Source organism: Neomonachus schauinslandi, chromosome 6 (assembly GCF_002201575.2).
Source record: "Neomonachus schauinslandi chromosome 6, ASM220157v2, whole genome shotgun sequence".
Lineage (NCBI taxonomy): Eukaryota > Metazoa > Chordata > Mammalia > Carnivora > Phocidae > Neomonachus > Neomonachus schauinslandi.
Window position 1 is genome coordinate 102128735 of NC_058408.1, and position 14969 is coordinate 102143703.

Sequence of the window (14969 nt, forward strand, 5' to 3'; positions counted from 1 at the left end):
TGCCTGGGCCTTCGCCTTCTTTCCCTCCATGTGCAGATGAGCTTTGAACCTGGGTGGGGGAAGAGACTGGTAACTTGCTTTAGTCTAAGTTTCTCCCACTCCAGTGAGGCAGACAAAACAGAAAAATAAGGATGTTTATTAAGGACATTTCTAGCCCACAGCTAGGGCTCATACTTAGCTCTATGAGCCACTGTCCAGCCTCATCCCCATTCAATGTGAATGACATTAGGGAGGCCGGGCCACAGGTAGATCCCACTGATCCCACAGTAGGGGGTCCCTCCCATAGTCAGGTATAGATATACTGCTGAGGATGAAGAGGGAAATCATTGGATTATGTTCCTCTACACCCTGCCTGGACCCTTTCATTCCTGCCCATCTTCCAAGAACATGGGTCAAAGGTGCCTAGTACCGTGATGTAGGGTATCAAGGAAAGCCCCTTTATAAGACCCCAGAGCTATAGGAAAGGACTGCCCTTCCCTTCTCAGCCATCCCAGGCCTGGGGGCCACTGAGGTAGAAGGGGCAGGGGCTGGGCCACTCTTATCCCCCTTGTGGGCCCTGCTCTGGGCTTGCCCTTTAGCGAACTAGGGGGCTTTTGCTGGTACAGGAGGCCCGGACATCAGCCCAGACTGGAATGTTGTAGTTCTTCCCGAAGCCATGAGGGCACTGGCTGTCCAAGCCGGCTTAGCAGCTTCGACAGATCCAAATTGTGGTTCCGGAAAAAATCCGTAAGAAAAAGGCGGGACTAAGAGAAGAAAAATGGAGGCAGAAATGGTAAGGAGTGGGACAAGGATGAGATCTTAGAGGCAGAGAGGGTTACCTTGTCCCAGGCTTTACTCACCTCAGTGTCCATATCTGGATACCTTCGTCCTTTGCTCTTGCCTAGACAGCGAGTCTTACCACCTTCAAGTCCCTGGCACCAGAATCCCTTCTCTTCATCAAACCTGCTCAACAGGAAGAGGCCACTGGTTGGCAGGGAGAAAGGAAATTCAAAACCCATAAATGTACACTACCTCTCCCAACTCACAGGGACACATGTCTCTTCCAAACAGACATGGTCAACCTGCTTCCCCATTTCCCCCAGATTCCTCCTCCCCTGGGTCATACTCTCCCACCTGAGGGTCCGTGTGTAGTTCAGAAAGGGTGTGATACCCAGGAACTTCTGGATGCTCTCCATTGAGGCAGCTGGGTTGGTACGCAGCTCTTGCCCATCCACAATCAGCAACTAAAGGGACAGGGATGTGGTTCCCTCTGTATTCCTTAGAAGCCTCTAGGCTGAGGGGAAGAGGAGGGGAAGGGGGACCCCAACAAGGGCTATTGGGGGATTGTACCTGTCCAGAAGGGTAGTAAGTCAGCCAGCGCTGCAGATGGGTGGAATAGTAGCCAGGGACAAGACAGCGGTTCTGCAGGGAACGAAGTGCCAGAGGGGCCTGAGAGGAGGCTGAAATCACCTGGTAGAAGGTATAATTCAGAGCAACTGGGTCTCCATGGGCTCGCTGGTGCTGAAGGACAAGGAACGGGAAGGGAAGGGATGGGTAATTTGACAGAATTATTCTGCCCTACTCTTGGTCTAGTGAATAAATAGCATAGGAATCCTTCCCCAAAGCAACTGGTTTAGTTTCCCTACCCTCTTGCTTTCTGTCTCTCTAGCAGTCACCACCTCCCTCACTTAAGCCCTAATGTATCCCTAGTTTCAGGCTCACCTGATACCAGGAGTAGGCCCTGTCAGCAGGGTTGGTGAGCACAGTTATGATCTTGGCTCGTGGCAAGAGGGCAGCCCCCCGACGTGGTACAACCTCTGAGTCAAAGTAGGTGGCACTTTTTTCAAACAGAAAGTCAGTGCTGGCATTGGAAGGGACAGGGAAGAAGTCCATGTACCTAGGAAGTAGTACAGATAAGAGGCAGAGAATTTGCAGAGTGAGCTGTGCTAGTGGAAGCTGGAATGGGGTATTTGGGGGGAAGGGAGTGTTCCTCTGAGAAGCATTCCAAGGGATCCCAGTCTCACCAATCAATGCCCTTGTGGTAATTAGGGCCGTTGAAGAACTGAATCTCCTCAAAGGTGCTGGGGCTAGGGAAGCTGCTAGTTACAGCTGGGTGCAGGCTCAGGAAGAAGTGAATAGCTGTGGTCCCTAAACGGGAGAGAGAGTCCAGACTATTGTGGGAAAGAAGCCAGATCAACAACATGAACTTTAAGGAGGTGAGACAATAACTACTCTGGGTAGTAATATCTCCTTTGGACAAACTATAGTGAGAGAAGGAAAGACTAAGAGAGGCCCAGGGAAGGGTTAAAATAGTAGTTCTCAGCCTTGACTGCATCAGAATCACTTGCGGATCTTAAAAAACACACACACAGACACAGACACACACATCTCTCTCTCTCTCTCCAGATGATCCTGATGCACCACCAGAATTAAGAATCACTGTCACAAGAGACTGGATTAAGGAGGGGTGGGTATGAGAAGGGAGTTCTTTGACCAAAGAATCCGTTGGATTTAAGGCAGGGGAAGAGAAGTTAGCTAGGGATGATTCACCTGTCTTCTGGGGTCCCACAATCAGGAACTTGGGGAGCCGATCACAGGTTTTCTCCTTGGACCAGATATCTTTGTGCCTCTTGTCATCACAGGGATTCTGAAGGTGAGGCAAAAAATCAGATGTCTAATCTTTTCTTCAACCCTTCCCACCCTCATCCTGTCTCTCTGGTCAGCCTGAGCTCCATCCATACCTGCCAAAGAGGGCTCCGCTCTTGAGGGAACAGTTCAAAGTACTTTTGTGCAAGAGGGACGGGAGGAAGGGTCTGTAGGCGCAGCCGTGTCCAGCACTGGAGGAAGCGCACCAGGCTCTCAAAGGTATACAGGCCCAGCCGATCATTTCCATAATTGGACAGATGGGTCATAAAAATGCTGATCTGCAAAGGGGTGCCTGCATGTCAGAAGCGGAGAGCCTATCCCACCTCAGAATCAGGCTTGGTGCTCAAAGGTCCCAGCCTATATACACTTTGGCTCTCTAGTCTTCTAGCCCTTCCTCTCAGCACCTTACCGGATTTAGCAGCACTGTCAGAAAGAGCTCTCCACCTCGGATGCTCCGGTCTAGTTCACGAGAGCCTCCAGGATATTCATTATAGAAGATTGTGTGAGTGAAGAGGCCACACGTCTGCCGTGGCAGTACCTAGAAGAAGGGGGTAAAAGAAAGAGACAGATGAGATTTGAAAGGCAAATGAAAAGTAGATAAGGGACAAAAGTCCTACAGCATTAGAATTCCCTGGGTTTGCAGAGGACTGTCTTGAGTTATACCAATAAAACTTACTATGTGCGTGATGCCTTTTTACCCCTCTACCCCCTATTATGTGAACTTGGACTAGTAGTTGACAGGACACAGGTCAATGCAGGTTGGTGGCTATCTAAACATAGGAGTTTGATTCAAGTTTGTATCGGGGGTCCCTCACCATAATGCCATTGTGAATGAAGCCACGGCGGTAGCGGGCAGGGCGGAGATGGGGATACTCCTCAGTGCTGGTCACCTGGATGCCCCACACAGACTTCCAGGCCTCATAGAGCTGCGTGTGGATGGGGTATACACCCGAGTGGTGGGGGGCCACAGCATACCCCAGATCCGTGGGAATCCCATGCTCCTGGGAATGGCATAGACTCTCACCAGGACCTGGTGAGGTTCAGGGAGTAGAGGGTAAAGAGGGTGGGGATGCCTCCACAGAAAGAAAAATAGACAGGGTAGGGAAAGGGCACCCCATTAGGGGAAGGTTGAAAAGGAACCATTATCTCTGAGAAAAGTAAGGGGAAGAGATCCAAGGGTCTCACCAGAGCAAACTGTTTGTTGAGCCTCATCTGGTCAGCCAGCACGGAGCGGTTGTGGAACAGGTGTGGCTGCATGTGGCTCCACATGTGGGGGAACCACCAGAACTCTCTGCGGTGCTTCAGCAGCATGTCGTCCCCCGCATCCTCCTCCTCTGTCCCTATGATCACACACTGACCACTGACCACAGCCAGTTGGGCCATGTGCCCTCCTCTGTTCTGTAACAACACTGACCACCTTCCATTCTCGGGACAAGATTGCTGACCTCTGCCTACCTAAGCCTATTTGCCCCCCTGCTAACCTAAATTCATATCCACCGCTAGCTCCTCACAGCATTTTGACCCCACGCCCTGACCGTTGTCTCCAACTTGTTTGCCCAGGAAGATGAACAGTGAAGGGACAGATCAAACTAAGCTTGATATTCTGAGGGAGCAGGAGAATACACTCACCAGTATGATAGAACTTGCCCGAGAAGCCCAAGTTGAAGGTGAAGTTGGGCACTAAGGTCCTGAGTTTGTTCTGGGTGGTCAACAGAGCCTGGGAAGGGTAGCAGGAACATGAGAAATCATGAGAGCAGACTGAGCAGGAGAAAAATGAAAAGTAATATTCTCCCAGACTGAAAAGGGCAGGGATTAATACCTATGACAAGCTCAGAGTCAAGGGAGTCTGATAGGACAGAGCTTGAAACAGCTTCTGAGGAAAGAAATTTGAGTCAGGAAAAAGACTGACCTCAACATCAGTCACCTTCATGCGGGTACCTTCCTTGCCCACAAAGATGTCATCGATGTCTACCAAGATGTAGCGGTCAAGGTCGAGGCAGAGGCGCTTGCCGGTGAGGTACGCAACAGCATCAACAAAAACAAGTTTGTGGAGCCAGAAGGAAAGGCCATGGCCAAAGAGCACCCGCTGGATGCCATCATGAAGCCCCAGGTCCTGTATGACAGTGGGAAGCCGGGTCCGGCGAGGCACTGGTGCTGGCATAGGGGGCTCAGCTGGCCGAAGGCTGGCAAGAAGCACTGGTTCATATGTGCTATGATTGGATTGGAAGATGGTCCAGTCATCACCCGGCAGTGGCCCAGGTTCCAGGCGGCTGGGGCGTGTGAGATGCAGTAGGGGGGCAGAAGGATTCACTTGGTAGTCCCGGAGCCCCAGATTTGAGTGTAGGAAGAGGGGAAAGCCCTTGAGCTGGGCACTCAGTAGGCTATGTTCATGGGCTCGGAAAAAGCCAATGATGCCCACACCATACTCCACACAGTACCGGTCTAGCAGTTCCCGACTCCAGGCATCCAGGTTGACATACTTGAGCAGGTTTTCATAAATGACCAAGACATAGCGGCCATGGGTATGATCGGTCAGTGTGGGCATGTCCCCTCGGCCAGGTGCTAGCTCAGTGCTGTAACGAAAACGACTAGACTCCAAGATGGCCACAATCTCCTGCCCCAGCTGTGAGTATGCACTCTCCACAAACACAAGGACCACAGGTTCAGTTCGCACTGTCTCTGGTGGCCTGGGGGGCCGTGGTGGGACTGGAGGACGTACAGGGCCAGGGCCAGCTGCCCCACCACTGCTGCAGTCTCCCAAGGGCAGGGGCAAGGGTTCCTTGGCCTTGGGGCTGGTGGACACGTAGTAAGCCAGGAAGCCCATGGAGCCCAGACTGAAAGCAATCAGCAGCAGTATGAGGCGGTGCAGTTCCAGCTGCCGAGCTGGGCGTACCACCTTCCACAGCTTGAGCATGGCGGGGAAGGGGAGGCAGGGAAGGGGAAGCAGGGATGGGGACTACCTCAGGGGATGGGAGGTAGGAGTTCTATAGGCTGGGGCTCTCTCAGGAGGGTAGAAGGATAGAAAAACGAGGGAAAAGGATTTCCTCAGGGTCAGTTCCCTGAAAAGTTGGAGTCAAGTCCCCTTATTTTAGGGTAGGGGAGTTAGAAGGGGCAATAAGGGGCAACTGGACAGAGTCCATTGGTCTCAGGTCACCATGGCCCCCTGGTCCATGGCTTCAGGATGCAGATCTAGCCAGGCTCCACTCTCGGTCCTGCTGAGCTCCTCACATCAGAGGTCAACAAAGTTCATAATCTCTGCTCTCACTATTTGTAAGACAGAGAAATCAAGGGTTACTTCTCCACCTCAAAGTGTATCATTAATCCATTCCCCTCTTCACCCATCTCTCTTACCTCCTGCTCACAGGATGACTTGTTCTCCAAAAAAAAAGCTCCTGTAGAAGAACACCACAATCTGAGTCTCATACCTTCACTTCACAGCTTGTTCCCTTTCTTGGAATACTGTCTAAAGTCTCCTTCCTGAGCTAAGTTCTGAGCTAGAGCAGTATATTCAAGGGTTGGAAGGGAACAAATCTCCCACGAGCAAGAGACCAAACAGCCCAGGAGGCTGAAAATGAACCTGCTCTGAAAGAAGTTCCCAGCCCACGACTGAGCAGTTGGTCAGCCAGCAGGAGCTCTGGTCAGCCTGGGAGGAAGGGACGGAAAGCCCCACAAGTCCCGTGCTCCAACGAAATATCAGATAAGAGGAAACTCATGAGTCTGTTAATCTTCCTCATCAATCAAACCCACCATCACAAGCTAAAAGCACTAACGAACTTGTAGTCAGGAGGACACTATGGTGGGGGGAGCTGAAGAGGCAAGAGAAATGCTGCTAGCTAATCATTCAATTCACTTCCAAACCCGGAACCTGGGGACTCTCTTTTCCATGGCTTGTGAAAAATTACTCAACCCTTGCCCTTCACCTCACCTGCAGCAGTGTGGGAGAGAGGATAAAAATGTAGCCCCAGGGCAGGCCACATCACTGGGGTCTGAGATAAGCCGGAGAACTGAGTCCAGAGTCTCTCTCCCTATCACTTTAGTTTTCCTTCCTAACTTAGCCTCCGTGATACTACATCCCATCACTGAACAGCTCAGAAAGGTCCTGAGCTAGCCTGTGGAGACATGAGGGATTGAATCCCATTACAAAAACAGAGCAAACTGAATGGGGCTGGTTGAGAGCAACAGGAGCTTAAGTCATATCCAACCAATAAGAGAGGGGTAAGGACAGTGTGATCAGAAAACAGTTTCAGGGAGACCTAATTCTGGAGACTGCTTCCTTCAATAGATAGACCGCTTCTAGAAGCTTTATTGTTGCTCTCTCCAGCTTAGCCATTCTTAGGAAGGCCAGTGACTGGCAATCCCTCTCTACTACCCCCTCCCAGACACACACATCTCAGGGGTGATTAGGCAGAGACAGGGTTCCTCAGAATTGGGAGATTCAATTTAAGAACAGTTCAGCTTTGGCCTGGGTCAAATGAACTGATGTGAAAAGAAAGCTGGGAGAGGATCAAAATGGTGATGGGAAGGGGTGAATCCTAAGAGTTAAAGGAAACTCTTGAGGGGAAACACAGTAGTGAGAAGTCATCACTGAGGTGAAGTGGACACTCACTTAAGTGTTAAGAATAATGTAAATAATTACTGAGAGCTTACTCTTTGTCAGACACTCTTCTAAGAGCTTTCCATATATTTAATGCTCACATCAGCCCTGGGAGGTAGGTAAGAGGTAGAGTCTATTATTATCCCCATTTTACATAGGAGTAATCTGGCGTCCAGAGAAGCTTAATAACTTGCCCAGGATCACACAGCTCAGTCAGTGGAGGAACTGGGATTCAAAGTCAGGCCTGTCACGCTCCACAGCTGGTGCTCTTTAACCACTGCATGTTGGCTTCACACCTAGAAGAAGCAGCGGTATTCAGGGAAGGGGTGCTGAGGGAGCTGTCGGGGTAGAGAGCGGGGTGGGAGAGGAGCACGGCGTAGGGGGTGCTGTACGCGTGGGCAGCAGCGGGAGGTTTCTGCGGCGGAAAGCAAAGGGGTCACCCAGGCTCGGGCTGGGCGACAGCACCAGTGATAGAGACCGGGGAAGGTGGGGCTGGGGGCCCCGCGCGGGGAGACGAGCGGTGCAGACGCCGTGGGAGGAGGGGGTACCGAGCCGCGACACGGGAATGCGGGGCGGAGGGGGGGCTGTCACGGATGGAGGGTCCCTGCTGAGGGGGGACATGGGGTCACAGGTGGATATGAAGGGAGCGCCGGATGGGGACCGGGCAAGGGACGCGCTGAGGAGAGCCTGGGGTGACATCGAGGCAGGCGTTGGGCTGGGAGAGCCCGGAGGGGAGCGGGAGCCCCGTCCTGAGGGCAGTGAGGCCACTACAAGGGAGGCTAGTGGAAGGGACGCAGGACAGGGGCGCTCTGGGCCGCACTGGGGGCCGCCCAGGACAACCCCGCGGGTGGTTATGGTGGCAACACTGAGGGGAAGTCTGTGAGGGGAGGAACTGCGGGCGACCGTGGGTGGGGGGCCACACTCTGAGTGGGGGTGGTTACCCTCAAGGGCGGCTCACCCGGCGGACTAGGCGGCGTCCCCGCTGGCCCCGGGCTCCGCCGCGTCCCGGGGCTGCCCGGCTTCCCAGCTCTCGGGGCCTCGGGCCGCGTCGCGGCGGCTCCGCCATCTCCGAGCGAACACTCTGCCGCAGCCGGGCCCAACCACCGCTCCCACCCGGGGGGGAGGCGGCGCGCTGCCGCTCGCGGCGCCCGCTCAGGTCCCCGCGGAGTCCGGGCCTCGCAGCCGCACCGCCGAGGTGCCGGGCAGCCGAACGGTTCGCCGCAGCGCTCTGTCAAGCCTCGGCCTCGGAGACGCCGGGCTGCGCGGCCCGCCCGCAGAGGCGCACCCCCCCCCCGTTCCCGCCCGGTGGCACAGTCTGGCGAGCGTCGGGCGCCGCGACTCCCGGGGCAGGGGCGGGCCCAGGCTGCGGGCTGGTCCACTTAAGCCCGGCGAAGGGGGAGGCCGAGCCGGCCCACTGAGGGGCGAGGGGGGCGGGGCAGCCCTTGAGGCGGGCGGGGCTCGGGGGCGGTGCGAGACCCCTGGCCCACCAGCGAAGGGCCGGCAGCTTTCCTCCCCACCCCGAACTCGCCTCTGCAGCCCGGCGGGCTGGTTGGAGGCTGATGAGTTTATGAGGAAGTTTTCTTCTAAAATGAGCCCCAAGGGAGTGGGAGAAGCTACATCTCTCCATCTGAAGCTTTAACTCAGGAGGCTAAACTCTTAAGCCTTTGGCCATCAGCCTCCAACAGCAGTAACACAATGGACTGTTTAAAGGTTATTTTATTAAATATCTTCAGTTCAAGGTTTCATTGTAACAAAGCTAGGAAGGGTCTACCAACATTCAGAACAAACACTAACTATTTTTAAATTATTTCTATGTCATCATGCAAAAATTCTGCATCAAATGCCTTCCATTTCCTGTTTAAAAGGTGATTTTTTTTTTTTTTTTTAATAGTCTATTGTCTATAGATGCTGACATTAGCCCCAGAACAGGAGTAAGAATGCTAAGAAGTGGGGCTGGAGCAGCCATATGAAGCTATGGGTCTTAATGAACTCTAAGACCATTTGTCTTCAAGCCAGCAAAACCAAACCCGGTGGTGAAGGCGTCTGCGTGCTGGTACTGCAGGCTGCAGGGCAAGAAAGGGCTAGGCCCAGGGGCTGAGGCATGCATGAGGTGCTCAGAGGAGCCTGGCTGAACCCAAGCACCAGCACCTGTGTGTCTGCTCTCTTCTCAGCTGGCTCCAAGGTAAACCTGTAGCTTTGCCTCTTCTCCCAGCTCCTGTGCCTCCTGAAGGTAGTCCAGGAAGCTAGGGTTTACCCACCTTTCCCCCAATAGTGCAGATATTTGTGCAGGTAAGTCTGCACAGTTGTTTTGGGGAAACCAAGGCCATGACCAATTGCTCCTCCATTATCTTCTCTGCTATCTGCTTACAGTATAGATCTTTCCCTCCTGGAATGGAACTCCATGAGCACAGAGAGGGACAATGAATGTAGGAGCCTTGGCTCTGGACACCTCTTTTGGGTACATGCAGGTGGTGTGGGGGGGGTGATGCCCATGCAGATTGTCCAGCAGTAAGTCATATACTTCAGTTGGTCAGTAGAGAGGCCTCTTTAAAGAGAACACCTCTTCTTGCCAGAGCAGTCAGGTCAATCTCAAAGACAGGAAAAGAGATGGACGTGCAGCAAGGGAAGAGTAAGAAGGGAGGCAGTCCTGAGGGCAGCCTGAATGCATAGAAACAACCATCAGCTCAATCCTGCTGCCTCATCCTCCCATCCCACAGGGGCACTTGGCAGAGGGCCCAGGCCCAGATGGGGGTCAGCACGGGGACCACCACCATGAAAAGGCAAGACGAAGATGGTCCAAATCAGCACAAAAACAGAACTGCCAAAGGCAGCAAGGGGAGCCCTGATCAGGGCCTGGCTCTCTCCTTGCTAAGTTATAAGAAAACAAACACAAAGCAAAGCAGCAACCCCTCCCTCTTCCCAGCTGCAGGTATTGGGCCTCAATATCAGGGCCCACGTGCATTGTGCATCCTATAGAAATGGATGAGTAAGTTGAGTACGTGTCAGACTAACAGGAGGTTTCTCATCAGCTTTGTAGCGGACACACTTCTGCAGCACCAATTCTCTTCCCTTCTACGCTAAATGGAACAGTACAGCAACGTCCAGGCCCTCAGTCCCGAGGCCACTGCTTCTCAGCTGCCTCCACAGCAGGCTGGGAGCTCTGTGTTCTCTTCCAAGTAGGTCTGATGGCCACGATGTTCTCATCAGCCTCATTCTAGGCGCTATGCAAGTTCAGAAGAAGTCCATTCCTAGACCTGGGGCAGGCAGGCCACCTCAGGGGCTGCAATCACATCACAGCCCCCAAAGCTCCGTCAAGAGTTCTTGCCTGGTCCCCTGAGTCCACGGAGGCCAGAGGCCGAGCTCACCTCTTCAGGGCTGGGTGGGTGAGCCGGCTGCTCACGCCAGGATGGGTGTCACACAAACTCCTGCCTTCTTCCCAGCCCAAGGGCTATCGGTGGTTTTAAAACGCATCATGGTATGGATTCCATTTTTTTTTTAAACAATCTTTTTTCTTTTTTTTCTTAAATGTAAAAAACACCTCGGTACAGCAGAGACAGACACGAAGGGCGGGCGGGAGGGCTGCATGCAGGGGCGTGCATTGGCTGCTGCCGCTTTGTAATTTAATTGTTTAAACCTCAAACGAACAGGACTGCCGCTGTCACTCAGGCCCTCCAGAGCCTCTGGCTGCGAAGGTTTGACCTCCGGCTGGGATCTCCTAATGCCCCTGTCAAAGAGGACAGACGTGGTAACAGAACAAAGGACAATAAGCACACAGATGAGTTCCAGGGACTTCAACACACGAAACACGTGGCCAAGTCTGCCTGAGAAGGTGGAGGATGGGGGAGAAGCTAGCATTTAAATATAACATTGGGGGCGCCTGGGTGGCTCAGTCGTTAAGCGTCTGCCTTCGGCTCAGGTCATGATCCCGGGGACCTGGGATCGAGCCCCACCATCGGGCTCCCTGCTCAGTGGGAAGCCTGCTTCTCCCTCTCCCACTCCCCCTGCTTGTGTTCCCTCTCTCACTGTGTCTCTCTCTGTCAAATAAATAAATAAAATTTAAAAATAAATAAATATAACATCGCTTCACATTTGCTGAGCAAATGCTTCACTTATGAGTATCTTATTTAATCCTCAACTCAGTGAAGTAGGTACCCCTCTCTCTCTCTCTTTTGACAGCTAAGGAAACTGAGGCTTAGGGTAGGGAAGTAACCTGTCCAAAGTCGCTCAGCTTGGGAGTCCTGGGGCCAGACGCAAGTCTGTCTGACGGCTTCTGCCACTCCTCTGGGATGGTCCACGTCTCCTCCCCCAGTGCCACTTTTCAACCTCCTCTTCCTCCTCTGATCCCATCTGTCCCCTTCCTCACCCCCCCTACCAGGTGCACCTGTGGCTGAGCTCACTGCAGCGGTGCAGCAGGGGCTCCTGAGCAGTGATAGTGGACATTGAGCCACTTGCCATCCCGGCGGTGCCAGACCCGGGTCTCCTCCGACTGGCTGGTGCGAGGCCGACCCTGCCCATCGATGTACTGGGTGAGGCGGATGTAGGCGATGCAAGCTGCGTCCTCCCCGATCACGTGGACGTGCGGGTTCAGGATGGTGGTGTGGATGGGCTTGCTGTTCTTGGACAGAACTGCAGGGGGCAAGGCAGAGTGCGGGAGGTAGGAGGGCGTCAGGCCTGAGCACGGATTTCCCTCCCCGCCTGCACTTCAGGTCTCACCCTCTCTCCAGCAGCCATTCAGGGAGTCTCTAAGTCCCCCACACACCAGAGGCCAGGAAATCCCAGAACATTAGTCTCAGTTATCCAAAAGGAAGAAAGAGGTGGAGAACAATGATAATAGCAACTGCTACTTTAATCAGACATTGTGCTGGGGGTTTTTACATACATAAGCTACATTTCTTGGTCAATATGATTATCTTTATTGTAAGATGATGAAACAGGTTCAAGGACGTTAAGTAATTTGCTCAAATCACACAACATTTGAACTCAGGACCATATGACTCTTCACTAAAGCCTAAGATCTTTCCACTCTTCCAGGCTGATGTTTAGATTTCCTAAGGGTTGGCTTGTCCCTAACTGGCTGCAGAGCAAAATCAAGAGCTTAAGATTTCAAAGTGCATTTGTGATTTAGAAAGAAAAAACCAAAAACGTCCAAAGTTAAAATAGAATCACCAAAGCACCAAGCTCAGGAGATCCCCAGGGTTCTCAGGTTTCTCTGGGGGAAAGGTAAAAGAAGTTGTGTTACCATTATCATGAACACGGCAGATTGTGTGGCTTTTAATGAGATTCACATTTTAATTCATTTCAAATGTGGGACAGGGGCTACCTGAGACCCTCCCTAGGGCTTCTATAAACTCTGAAGCTGCTTCTGGCTAATAGAATTACTTAGATAGCCAAGAGTTTACATTTGCAGCTGAGACATGATGAGGTTGGTAGTTAGTAGAGAAAACAGTGACAAAATAAAACAGAACTCGGGGCAGAATGGGGAAGGCCTAGGATAATGTAGGAAAGAAAAGAAAAAAAAATAGGGAGGAGGAGGGTGCTAGAGAGTGGAGAGAAAGATAGGAGGAGGTGGTGATTCATCTTCTTATCCCCTGGGACTTCCACGAACTGTCCAGAGTACACAGCCCCTCAGCCAGGACTGTCTCCCTCCATATTCAGGAGGGACCCAAGCCACAGCTTCTGATCTCACAAATCACCTACAGTGCCCTGCTACTTGCTTGTGCATTCTTATCCTGGTTTTACTTTCCTCTACTGTGAAACCTGTAGATAAAGAGCTTCATTATTACTTGCTGACATCTCAACCTGATCTCAGTGGTTTCCAGTCTTTGAGGAAAGAGGTGAGGCTGAATGGAATAGTGACCCTGATTGTGAAACCAGTTCTGCCACAAAGCTGCTGCAGAATGAAGGGGCACGTGGGGCTCTGGAGCAGGTCCTTCCAAGGTGTCAGTTTAAGACCATCCTCGGGGTACAAGGAGGCAAACACATAGACCAGGGTGCAGCCAAGCAGGTCAAACAAGGGAAAAGCGGGCAACTGGGAAGAGGAGAAGGGGAGCAGGGACAGAGGCAAAGGGGGTGAAGGGGCAGGCAGGAGTATATCAGCAGCACGAACCCACTCACGATTCTCAAAGTAAAACTTATGGAAATCCATCCCCTCCACGAGGTTACCAAGGGCCTCAGGCTCAAAGGAAGTGAGGCCTGGATCGCAAATCTTCCTGCAGAAAGAAAAGCAGCCTGTCAGTCTCCTACAGGGGTGACTTGTCTTGTTTTCTTGTCAGTGGCATCTGTCCTGCAGCAGGTTAGCTGTGGGCTAGGCCTGACAAGATGGCTAAGATCTTCGGAGGTGCGGGGTACTATCACAGGGTATCTACCTGGGAGAGATCCCAGCCCAAGGGCCTGGTGTTTAATTCAGGCACTATGCCCAAGGCCCAGCTTTCCCTTTTCCCAGGGTCCAAGTTGATTTTGGGGAGGAGGGAAGGCCTCAAGAGATGACTTGGGTCACAAGGAAATGGGTCTCTACTCACGTGTAGGCTTCAAAGTCCCCATTGTTGATGGCCTCAATCAGTTGTTCTGTGATCTTAATGATCTCCTGTTTTCGCACTGTGGGGGGAAAAACCCAGCAATTTACCTGCATGGAACTGGGGAGCTCCCGAGTGACAGAGCCCTCCCCAATCCTTCAGAGAATCCCCTGTGATCTCTGTGACAAAGATAACCCTCTTCCCTGTCTTGAACATTAAGGCCCTCTGCAGGAAAAGTGAGCCCACTTTTCTCTTCAATCCTTCTCTGTTGTCCTATAGAGCTAACGGCCCCCTCCTCCCAAAGCCCACCCATTAGGTATGGTTCTCTGGCCTTTGTCTCCCTCTCCATCAACAACCAGGATGCAGAAAACACTCTTGTCTTTTACAGTTGAGGAGCCTGGCCATCATTAATACTCTGCCCAGACTCCGTGTATCCCATCCCCAGCACGTTCAGCCTCTCTAAGAAGCATCTCCTGATATGGCTATCTCCACCACCTGCTTACTTCTCTCACCTGAAGGGGCTCAGTCAGGTCTCAATTACTATCACCACCACACCACCCCTAGCCCTCACTCAGTGGTCCAGAACGTAGCCTTGGGCAACAGCCAGCCTGAGAGCAGAACCTAGCCAGGGATGAGGGCTCTGAAAGGATGAACGGAGCCCTGGATGGATGCTTAATTCTCTTCACCCTGCTCATCTCCTCCACAGGGCTTTTCTGGGATAAAGGATCTTGGAACTATAAACATTCTTTTTAAGTGGAGCTTCTCACCAGAGAGATGGCTCCATTTACCCTGGACGAGCCTTGGGAAAGCTCTAAATCTCACACCAGCTCTCATGCCAGGATGTGTCCCTCAAGGAAACCAAGACAAGGCTCAGAATGACAGGCAGGCAGAATTGGTGCCCTCAGAGCCCCCCACCCCTACCCCATCCAAAGCCAAGGGACTGCTGCTGGTGGTATCCTGACAGGGAGCACCACTATGAGCAGGGGCACCGCTAGGGTCAGAGAGGGCTCAGACTGTGCTCAGGCTAACCCTGACCAGAGCCCCGGCTGGCCCAGGCTCTCCTCACAGGAGTGGGAGGCTGCGAGACAAATGCACGCATTAGAACAGCGCAGCCAAGGGGCACAGCTGGGAGAGGGCAGCACAGCCAAAGACATGGCCAGGTGGGGGCCCCACAGCCACCAGCCCTGTCGTGGAGGCAGCTCCAGGTGAGTAAGCAGCACGTTAGGGGAACAAACGAG

The 14969-nt window shown here is 52.7% G+C and overlaps 2 protein-coding genes across 28 annotated transcripts in view; both read right to left on the reverse strand.

Moving 5' to 3' along the window:
• Positions 1-113: 113 nt before the first annotated feature.
• On the reverse strand, positions 114-5815 carry NDST2 (N-deacetylase and N-sulfotransferase 2). 5 transcript variants are annotated; one of them, XM_021699574.1, is made up of 13 exons: positions 4535-5815; positions 4255-4342; positions 3811-3965; positions 3441-3626; positions 3035-3163; positions 2721-2903; positions 2530-2626; positions 2004-2127; positions 1702-1876; positions 1330-1401; positions 1114-1223; positions 840-963; positions 114-743 (listed from the first exon to the last, which is right to left on the reverse strand). In XM_021699574.1, exons 1-13 carry the CDS (start codon positions 5537-5539, stop codon positions 618-620), a joined length of 2574 nt encoding a protein of 857 aa, XP_021555249.1. In that variant the 5' UTR covers positions 5540-5815; the 3' UTR covers positions 114-617. The 5 variants fall into 5 exon arrangements, with proteins under 5 accessions (XP_021555249.1, XP_021555248.1, XP_021555246.1 ...); XM_021699573.1 differs by having other exon boundaries at positions 840-942; positions 1330-1500; XM_021699571.1 differs by having other exon boundaries at positions 1330-1500.
• Positions 5816-8922: 3107 nt separating this feature from the next.
• Positions 8923-14969, reverse strand: part of CAMK2G (calcium/calmodulin dependent protein kinase II gamma) — a 55148-nt gene continuing 49101 nt past the window's right edge. For 12 of the 23 annotated variants that reach the window (XM_021699846.1, XM_021699842.1, XM_044916069.1 and 9 more), the window contains 2 exons: positions 13738-13813; positions 12369-13428 (listed from right to left, as the gene is read on the reverse strand). In XM_021699846.1, the coding sequence (XP_021555521.1) occupies positions 13014-13428; positions 13738-13813 (491 nt within the window). In that variant the 3' untranslated portion in view covers positions 12369-13013. Of the gene's footprint in view, positions 10944-11600; positions 11846-12038; positions 13429-13737; positions 13814-14969 lie in introns of those variants that run through there. The other 11 variants (XM_021699850.2, XM_044916074.1, XM_021699848.2 and 8 more) reach the window with 3 other exon arrangements.

Excerpts from the sequence above, each read along its gene's own strand:
- NDST2 (XM_021699571.1), bottom strand. The coding sequence starts at position 5,539 with ATGCTCAAGCTGTGGAAGGTGGTACGCCCAGCTCGGCAGCTGGAACTG. Across the intron at positions 3,966-4,254 it reads GGGCAAGTTCTATCATACTG|GGACAGAGGAGGAGGATGCG; the intron begins GTGAGTGTATTC and ends GTGTGATCATAG. Across the intron at positions 2,128-2,529 it reads TGTGGGACCCCAGAAGACAG|GGACCACAGCTATTCACTTC; the intron begins GTGAATCATCCC and ends TCTCCCGTTTAG.